A 9,701-nucleotide genomic window follows, 5' to 3' on the forward strand; every position below is an offset into this window, starting at 1 on the left:
TTATCATTTATTTTTCTTAAACTACACTATGTGAAGTGCTCCTCATTTAATTTATTAATAATTTTTTCTATCAACCGTCCTCAAACAAATTGCTTAACATATTTTATTTTTAAATATTATTCAATAAAAACTATTTCATTTATTTTTATTTAAATTTAAATAATTTGTAAAATATAATATTAATTTATAAATTTTATGGTAGTATTATTTTTTACACATGCATTCTACCAAATCTATCATATTTTCATTTTTATAAATTTATTTTTAAAATATTTTTACAAAAATGTATGTGGAAAAATATTATGAGTGATTTTATTGAATATATGTGAAAAAATATTTTATATTCCTTATTTTATTTAAAATAAATCAATAATCATTAAATATTCTAAATTAATAAAATATAGTTTAAATGCATTTTCAGAAGTCCACCATCACCTTTTTAGATCATAATTCATAGACCTTCCACTATAAATGATACTCCCTCCTGTAAGATAATAGAATGCTTGCCTTTTCTCATTGATCTGAATAGAATATATATACATCAATATGTAACGTTTGGTCAACTATCTAATTATGATACAACATAATTATAGGAAACTAATTATGATTAATTATAACAAATATTATATTCTATCACACCCCCGCAGTCGAAGCGGGAGGTTCACGGACGCTTAGACTGGTCCGAAAATCATCAAAGAGAATGCGAGGAAGTCCCTTGGTGAAGATGTCTGCGATCTGATGTCTTGAGGGAACATGAAGGACGCGAGCCTGACCACGAGCTACCTTTTCCCGAACAAAATGAATGTCCATTTCAATATGCTTAGTGCGCTGATGCTGCACAGGATTACCAGATAGATATATGGCACTAACATTGTCACAATACACCAAAGTGGCCTGAGGCATAGGGAAATGGAGTTCTAGGAGAAGATTGCGAATCCAACACAATTCAGAGACAACGTTTGCAACACCCCTATATTCGGCTTCAGCACTAGAACGGGAGAGAGTTGGCTGCCTTTTGGAAGACCAAGAAATAAGGTTGTCACCTAGAAAAACACAGTAACCAGATGTAGAACGTCTGGTGTCAGGACATCCACCCCAATCAGCGTCAGTGTATGATATAAGCTTTGTAATGGGAGATGGGGATAAATGTAGTCCAAAATGTAAGGTGCCTTGAACATAGCGCAAAATGCGCTTAAGAGCAAGCATGTGTTCCGTGCGAGGGTCATGCATGTGTTCCGTGCGAGGGTCATGCATGTGAAGACAAACTTGCTGAACAGCATATGATATGTCAGGTCGAGTGAAGGTGAGATACTGTAGGGCCCCTGCAAGACTCCGATACAAGGAAGGGTCCTCATAAGAATTGCCAGAGGAGTTGCTGAGTTTTTGCTTAGTGTCAACAAGAGTGGCTGATGGTTTACAAGACGCCATGCCGACACGTTCAATGATCTCTGAAGCATAAGTGCTTTGACTGAGAAATATGCCATCAGGATGACGAGATACTGCAATACCCAGAAAGTAACTCAGAGGGCCCAAATCCTTCATTGCAAACTCAGATGCTAAGAGTGACATAATTGATTTATGAAGGACCTGAGTGGAGGTGATGAGGATGATATCGTCTACATACAACAAAATGTAGGCCATCTCTACACCGTGTTGATGTATGAAGAGGGAGTGGTCTGATGTACTATGGCGAAAGCCAATAGTGGCGACATAGTCAGCAAAACGTTGGTACCATGCTCTAGGCGCTTGCTTGAGACCATACAATGACTTCTTCAATCGACAAACATAATCTGGATGACGGAGGTCGCGGAAACCCAATGGCTGATGCATGTAAGCAGTCTCATGAAGATCACCATGTAAAAAGGCATTTTGGACATCCAGTTGATGAATGGGCCAGGATTTGGAGAGAGCAATGGTGAGCACTGTTCGAATGGTAGCGGGTTTCACCACAGGGCTAAAAGTCTCATCACAATCCACACCTACAACCTGTGACCTGCCATCACCTACAAGACGAGCCTTATAACGCTCAAAGGAGCCATCAGAATTTTTCTTATGCCTAAAAATCCACATACATCGAATAAGGTTAGCATCACAAGGACGAGGAACTAAATCCCACGTCTTATTTCAAATAAGAGCATCAAATTCAGATTGCATTGCAAGTTTCCAATTCGGGTCTGATAAGGCTTGTTTGGGGTTTTTAGGTATGGGAGAGATGGTGTGGTCAGAGTGAGAGATTGATAAGTTAAATATCGGGCGGGGTTTGACAATGCCTTTCATGCTTCGGGTGGTGATGGTTCGTGTAGGTGGAGGTGGATGAGGCTGAATTGGTGGTGGTGATGGAGAGGTTGTTGTAACAGGTGTGTTGGTCGAAGAGGTAGGAGATGATGATTCTTGGTTTATCGAGGAAAGTGGTTGGTCAATTGTCATTGTGGGTGTTGGTGTGTTATGTGAAGCAGGTGGTGAAATTTGATTTTGCCACTGATGGATAAGGTAGGGGTGAAGGTCATCATCTAGGAATTGATAAGGGTGAGGTGAAGGGGAGTGTATTTTTTTAAAGGAAAATTGAGTTTCATCGAAGGTAACATGCCTCGAAATTATTAATTTTCTGTTAAACAAATCATAACACTTGTAACCTCTATGATTCGGCGGATAACCCAAGAAGACACATGGAGTAGAGCGGGGTTGTAACTTATGGATGGTAGATGACGGGAATAATGGATAACATAGACAACCAAAGACTCGAAGATGTGTGTAGGTGGGATCGCGATGATATAGGAGTTGTGTCGGTGACTGATTTTGAAGTGTTTTACATGGAATTATATTTAACAGATAAGTTGCCATGTGGAGAGCATGATGCCAAAACGAGGGGGGAACAGAAGAATGAGCTAGCATAGTACGTATCATATTATTAATGGTTCTTATTTTGCGTTCCGCTTTCCCATTTTGTGAGGATGTGTGAGGACAAGAGAAACGAAAAACAAGTCCATGATCAGTGCAATATTGTTGGAATAGCTCATTATTATATTCACCTCCATTGTCGCATTGAAAAGATTTGAATTTTTGCAAAAATTGTGTGTGAATGAGTTGAGTAAGTGACTTGAACGTTTCAAATACATGGGATTTTCTGCTAATAGGAAAAGTCCACAAAAAGTTTGTAAAATCATCTAAGAATAATACATAATATTTATGACCAGCAGAACTTAAAATTGGAGACGTCCATAAATCACTATGTAAAATATCAAATGGCATTAAAGTCGTAGTTTGAGAGTCAAAAAACGGCAATTTAACATGTTTGCCTAAAACACAAGAGTCACAAACAGAAGAATTAAAAGGTTCATAACATATGAACTTATTTTTGCGAAGGGAATTTAAAATAGACACGCCAGGATGACCAAGACGACTATGCCAAAGATTGGATGTGAGACCGGCAAAACTGGGAGGACTGGTAACTGGATATAAATCTCCATGACTATCACATCTGAGAAGGGTGATCCCCGTCTGAAAATCAGAGATAGTAAAACCAAAAGGGCCAAAAGAAACAGAAACATTGTTATCAGTGGTGAGTCGTCTCAGAGAAATTAAATTTTTTATAATTTTCGGGGCATGTAGGACATTGTTAAGGTTAAGGGAATGGTGAGATGTGTTTATTTGTGTGTGTCCGGTGCCGTGAATTGGAATTCCATGGCCACTGCCAACAATAACTTTCTGATTTGAATTACTTACAGGAAAATAAGACGAGAGATTACCTTGTGATGCGGCCGTGTGAGATGTTGCGCCAGTATCCATGTACCACTGATTGTCAGGAGTGTGTAGTGACATAGTGTGCATTGCTGTCTCAATGTTTGTCGGTGTCTGAGATGAGGTAGAAGCTGCATATACTTGAGGACGCTGTCCTAGAATGCCCGGTTGTTTAGGAGGACCGGCAGGGCGTGTCCACTGAGAGGTGGGATACGGACACGGTGGCATAGCCCATGGTGGTGGAGTCCAACCCCATGGTTGCCAGGCTGAGTACTGTTGTTGCTGTTGCCAAGGAGGAGCGGACCAAGGTGAGGGAGCACTATGAACTCCAGTCTGAGGTGCACTGCGGTTACCACGTCCCCCGCCGCGGCCTTGGTTTCCACGGGAGCGAGAGCGGTTGTTTGGGCGGCGGTTGGCACGCTGAGAGGTGTCTTCAGTAGGTCTCGGCTGAGTGGTGTGCATGGCAGCATGAGATCCTGTGCTTGTCATTTTAGCCATACCAGCTTCTTCCAAAGTGAGCATGGAACGAGCCTGATAGAATGCAGAAAGAGGGTTGCTCTGGCGAATTAAAGTAGCAACACTGCGGTAAGCTTCTGGGAGACCAGAGATCAACTGAAGGACTAGACGATGATTGTTGACGGGGGAGCCGACATTTCTCAACTGATCAGAAAGCATCTTAAGACGCTGACAGTAAGCAGAGACATTGGGAAAATCCTCCATACGAGTGTTAGAAAACTCTTGCTCAAGAGTGACAGCTCGGGCATTTTGGTTGTCCTGGAAAATATTTTCTAAGCGGTTCCATGCTTCCATTGCAGTGGAGTTGGGTTCCAGAATAGTGGTCAGCAAATCAGTAGAAATAGTGGAATAAATCCACTGAAGAACGGTGGCATCAAGAGTGGACCATTGTTCATGTTTGGTGTCGGTAACAGCTGGTGGCTCTTTTCCGGTAGATGGGACAATGTGATGCAGGACTCGATGTGAGCGAGCATGAATACGGAAAAGTTCGGCCCAGGTTCCATATTGATCTTTTTCCATCTCAAGAATAATAGGAATGTGGTTCCTAATATTAGAGACGGCAAGAGCGGGATGAAATTCCGTTTTGGAACCTCGGAGCGTCTTGGGCTGGGTAGAGTTACCAGTACCAACAGAGGATTTGCGAGTATCGGCGTCACTGTGTTCTGAATGGTCTGAATCAGACATGGTGATGTGGGACAGTCACGTACTGATGTAGTCGCCGGATAAACGGAATCACGAACAGATCAGAATCGCGAAACAGAAGAAGAAACACGTAGGTTCGTGTGCAGGGTGGTGTTGTGCGTCGGCGGCGGCGGCACGAACAGAAAACAGAAGGAGCTGTCGTGTTCGGTGGCGGCAGCGAACAGAGGTGGCTCTCTTGTTCGGCGGCGGCGGTACGCAGAGAACAGGGTTCTGTTACAGCAAGAGTTACTGCGAAGGAGAAGAAGGTTTTTTTTTTTTTAGAGAGAGGGATCGATTAGGGTTGATACCATGTAAGATAATAGAATGCTTGCCTTTTCTCATTGATCTGAATAGAATATATATACATCAATATGTAACGTTTGGTCAACTATCTAATTATGATACAACATAATTATAGGAAACTAATTATGATTAATTATAACAAATATTATATTCTATCACCTCCGTCCCACAATGAGTGACCCATTTAGAATAAAATGATGTTCCAAAATGAATGATCCGTTTCAATTTCCAATACATTTTTTCCAATTCTACCCTCTAATTATTAAAAAGTTCACCATTCCCAATACATGATAAGGGTACTATGGTAAAAACAACATTATCTCTCTTACTTTTTTACACTTTTCTTAATCTGTGTAAAATGGTGTGTTGGGTCACTCATTATGAGACGGATGGAGTATTTCTTAGCTGACTATTTTTTCACCAACTAGAATTTTCAATATTGTATTGTCCATATTGTGTAAAATGGGCTAAGAAACAAACAAATTCAAAAGTTTCATCAATCGAACTCTCGGAGATCCACCACCTCCTTCTCAAATCACAATTCAAAAGTCTTCCACTAGAAATGGTCCTTTTTTATTGACTCTTTCCTTCACCAGAAGAACACCAACTAGAATTTTAAATATAAAATTGTCCAAACTGTGTAAATTGGACAAAGAATCAATCAATTTTAAAAAAGTCTCAATCTGACTCTAAGAGGTCCACCATGTAACACCCCGAAAATCTAGATTAATTATTTGAGGGTTAAATATGCTTTTGATCCCTATAAATATAGGGGTTTTCAACTTTAGTCCCTCTAAATATTTTCTTCAAAGAATGGTCCTCCTAAAAATTTTAATTTTAACTTTTGGTCCCTCATGGCAAAATTGTAGCTAAAATTGTCAATAATTTTGTCGCTAAATCAAAAACCGTTGCTAAAACTGTCACTAATACCGTCGCTAAATTGCAATAGGGACCAAAAGTTAAAATTAAAATTTTTAGGAGGACCATTCTTTGAAGAAAATATTTAGAGGAACTAAAGTTGAAAACCGCTATATTTAGAGGGACCAAAAACTTATTTAACCCATTATTTAATTAGTTATTTAATTAATTTAGTGTGAATATGTGAGTCCTTGTGAAGTTTGTGATGTTTTAACCATGATATGTGGTGTTTTGGTGATTTATGTGATGTTCATGTCTGTTAAGAGGGTTATCGGGAATTGGGAGTATTTTAGAATAATTAGTTGAGATTATTTTAATTAGAGGTGCTAGTTTGCAATATAATGATGTCTATAATGGGGAAAACATAGAGTTGTGATTATATGATGAAATTTTGAGTTTAGATGATAATTTAGGGCTTGTAAGGTGAAGGAATCGCAAGAATTGGGACTGGTTTTATGTAGGAAATCGAAACAGGAAAACCCTGTTCGCGTAGATTCGTCGGGCGAACCGACCCAGTCGTCGGGTGAGGCGATCAATTCGGGACACGTCGGGTGAATGGTGCAAGCAAGGGTAGGTGTTGGCTACTGACTTTAGTCGTCGGGCGAGTGAAGAGGCTATCTGGGCGAGAGGCGTGAGGAAATTGGGATGTTGGTTAGTGACTTCAGTCGCCGGGCGAACGAGGAGACTCGCCGAGCAAATGGTGCCTGAACCAGAATTTTTGTAAAGGCCGTAACTTGAGTTTCTAGACTCCGTTTGATGCGTTGTTCGAAGCGTAGGTGTAGCGGGGAAAAATCTGAGATCAAAGACATCGGATTGACTTGACTCATTATTTCTGTGAAAGTCGCCACCACGCTTTATTGTTTTCAAAGGGAATGGGAAAAGAGCGAAATAAACCCAAAGAAGAAGTTTTTAAAACAAAAAAATCAAAATGAGATATTAGGTACGGGTGTTGGTTATACAAGGGGAAGGTGTTAGCACCCATCATATTTGTGGTACTCCACATGAACCTTTTTGAAAATCTGTGTTAAGAAAATTGTGTGCAAAAGAAAGGTTTGTTTGATTTTTTTAAAATTAGCTCGACAACACATAATCAAAAAATTGAAAATCAATTGTATCAGACTACTTTTTTAATAAATAAATTGGTAATTAAAAAAAATTATCCCACATTTAATATTTTAAAAAATTAATATTTTTATATATAATTATTCATATCAACTATTGATATATTTTCATTATTATAAATAAAATATAAAATAAGAATTTAGATGTGGATTAAATAAATAATGTAATAGTTATAATAGAAATATAGAATAGAATGTAACAAATAAATATATATTTTTGAAAAATTATATAAAAATTTTATTTGCCAATATACTATATAGTAAACAGCAGTACGTAATTAAATTATATGCTAAAGTAGTATAAACTTTTATTATTAAAAAATAACAATTACATAAAAAAAACATCTATTTTGTATACCAAAGTAAAAGTGATCATTAAAATTCAATTATTTTATAGAGGCAAGCGAACAAAATTTGTTCATTAGTGCATTGGAAACATAATGGATGTAATTGTAATTATAAAGAATTATGCTGCAACAATTAAAAATACAATTTTCTTAATGATATGTCAAATAACCTAATTTTACACCAATATGTTTTTAGCCAAGTCAGATTGGTAAAATTTCCCACTTTTAATTGAAGGGTAATGAAGTTGGCCCCTATTTATAAATAATATAGGGGACAATCACTCACAATTCAAAAGTTAAAAAAAAAAAAAAATTGACATAGAGGTTAACATGGCAAGTTAGATTTTTTATTGGATTAAATAGGTTTTTTTTCCTCAAATTAATCTAGATTCTGCAATTTTTATTTTTATGCAGGACCAAAATTAATCTTTACTCTATTAGTTTTATTCTAGTTTGTTAATGAAAAAAAATATATTTATCAATTTGATGGGATCTTTAAAAAAGTTACTAATTATTTTAAAATTGGAAGGGTGGATGTGTCGATATCATTATAATAGACACTCGCAAAAAAAATTGTATTATACATAAACTAAACAAAATCTCCCAATGAAACTACTTCAACAATAAAACCAAAAAAAAAAAAGCTCACAGTTGTTTCCATCAAAATTCATTTTCATTACATCCCAAACAGACCAAAAAAATTAAACAAGAATATTAAATTTCTCCTGCAAATTTCCTTCAAAAGATCACAGCTTCTAGTCAAACCATTCATCAACGAAACTTATTAAAATTCATGTATGTCATCTTCGTCCCCTTCATTCCCTTGCCACTTCTATCACGACATTCACAATGGAATACAAAAACATGATCATCCTTATCATCATCGTGCTCATCAATATACTCACCAGGATGTCTAAAATATTTAATATTCTCATAACACCTTTTCACCAAATCTTCAGACATAACAAGTTTGTAACACATACGAAGGTCAAGAGATTCAAGGTTAGGACAACCATCGAGAATAGCAACTAAACCATCACTTGTGAGATTGTTTCCCCAAAGCTCGAGATGTTTTAATCCGGACATTTTTGCAATAGCAAATGCTTCTTTGTTGCATTTGAAACCTTTGTAGGATGTACACTTAATTCCTTTGTAGGCTCTATTGAATTTTAGAGTTTTCAAATGTGGACAATTTTGGCCAATCGCTTCTAGAGAATCTTTGTTTAATTCGTTGAACGAAAGTTCAAGTTCCTCAAGTAGTGAAAACTTTTTGGCAGCATCACTCAAGGCTTTATCTGATATTTTCAAGCATTTTGAGATCCGAATGCGTCGCAGATTGGTAGTTCTATATGATTTAGGTCAAAATTGAAAAAAAATCGGTTGATTAGAAATAAGTACAAACCCTAATAAAAAGATATTTGAACATGAAAAAAAAAAAGTAATAGTATTATTACCTTTCAGCTATTTTTTGGATGAGTTCATCGGTAGCAAAATACTCAACATTAATTTCTTCAACATGATCACAACCTTGATCAACAGCATACATACAAATCTTCTCTAAGTTATATGGTGATTTTCGACTTTTGATCATTTCAATGCTCTTCCACATGCTAGGATCCCTACAAATGTTCCTCCACATAGAACACACTCGACGTGCATTCTTCACAATTTCAACAGGACCAAGCAATTGGAGTATCTTTGATGTCACATCTTTTGGAAGTTCTAGCCAGTTTGGAACTAACTGTATTAGGTCCTCCAATCTCATTACCTTAGTTGGCCTTGAATTCAAAACCATTTTGCAAATAAAGATTGATGGCTTAAGATTGATTTGTGTGTGTGTGTGTGTGATGATATAGGTTAACATGTAAATTTACATTTATATATAGTTTCACATTTGAGCTTTGATTTAGTTGGAATTAGTAACCTGCGGAAGAAAAGGGGTTGCAACGTTTGAGATAAAGTGTAGTAGTGCATAAACCTTTTGGCTGCCCAAATAATCTATAAACTAAAACAATACTAATAACTTTTCATTAAAGGAGAATTTATAAATTAGGACTATATTAAATGGATCACCATA

The 9,701-nt window shown here is 37.0% G+C and overlaps 1 protein-coding gene across 1 annotated transcript; it reads right to left on the minus strand.

Annotated features, from left to right (window-relative positions):
* Window positions 1-3,283: 3,283 nt before the first annotated feature.
* On the minus strand, window positions 3,284-9,419 carry LOC131604815 (uncharacterized). Its single transcript, XM_058877231.1, has 5 exons — window positions 9,079-9,419; window positions 8,455-8,969; window positions 8,329-8,404; window positions 3,380-4,405; window positions 3,284-3,296 (listed from the first exon to the last, which is right to left on the minus strand). Exons 1-5 carry the CDS (start codon window positions 9,417-9,419, stop codon window positions 3,284-3,286), a joined length of 1,971 nt encoding a protein of 656 aa, XP_058733214.1.
* Window positions 9,420-9,701: the final 282 nt, after the last annotated feature.

Source organism: Vicia villosa, linkage group LG5, assembly GCF_029867415.1.
Source record: "Vicia villosa cultivar HV-30 ecotype Madison, WI linkage group LG5, Vvil1.0, whole genome shotgun sequence".
Taxonomy (NCBI): domain Eukaryota; kingdom Viridiplantae; phylum Streptophyta; class Magnoliopsida; order Fabales; family Fabaceae; genus Vicia; species Vicia villosa.

Coding starts and splice junctions, on each gene's coding strand:
- LOC131604815 (XM_058877231.1), bottom strand. CDS start 9,419: ATGGTTTTGAATTCAAGGCCAACTAAGGTAATGAGATTGGAGGACCTA. Junction 8,970..9,078: donor ATCCAAAAAATAGCTGAAAG/GTAATAATACTA, acceptor TAAATCATATAG/AACTACCAATCTGCGACGCA. Junction 4,406..8,328: donor AGAAATTTAATATTCTTGTT/TAATTTTTTTGG, acceptor TAAGATGCTTTC/TGATCAGTTGAGAAATGTCG.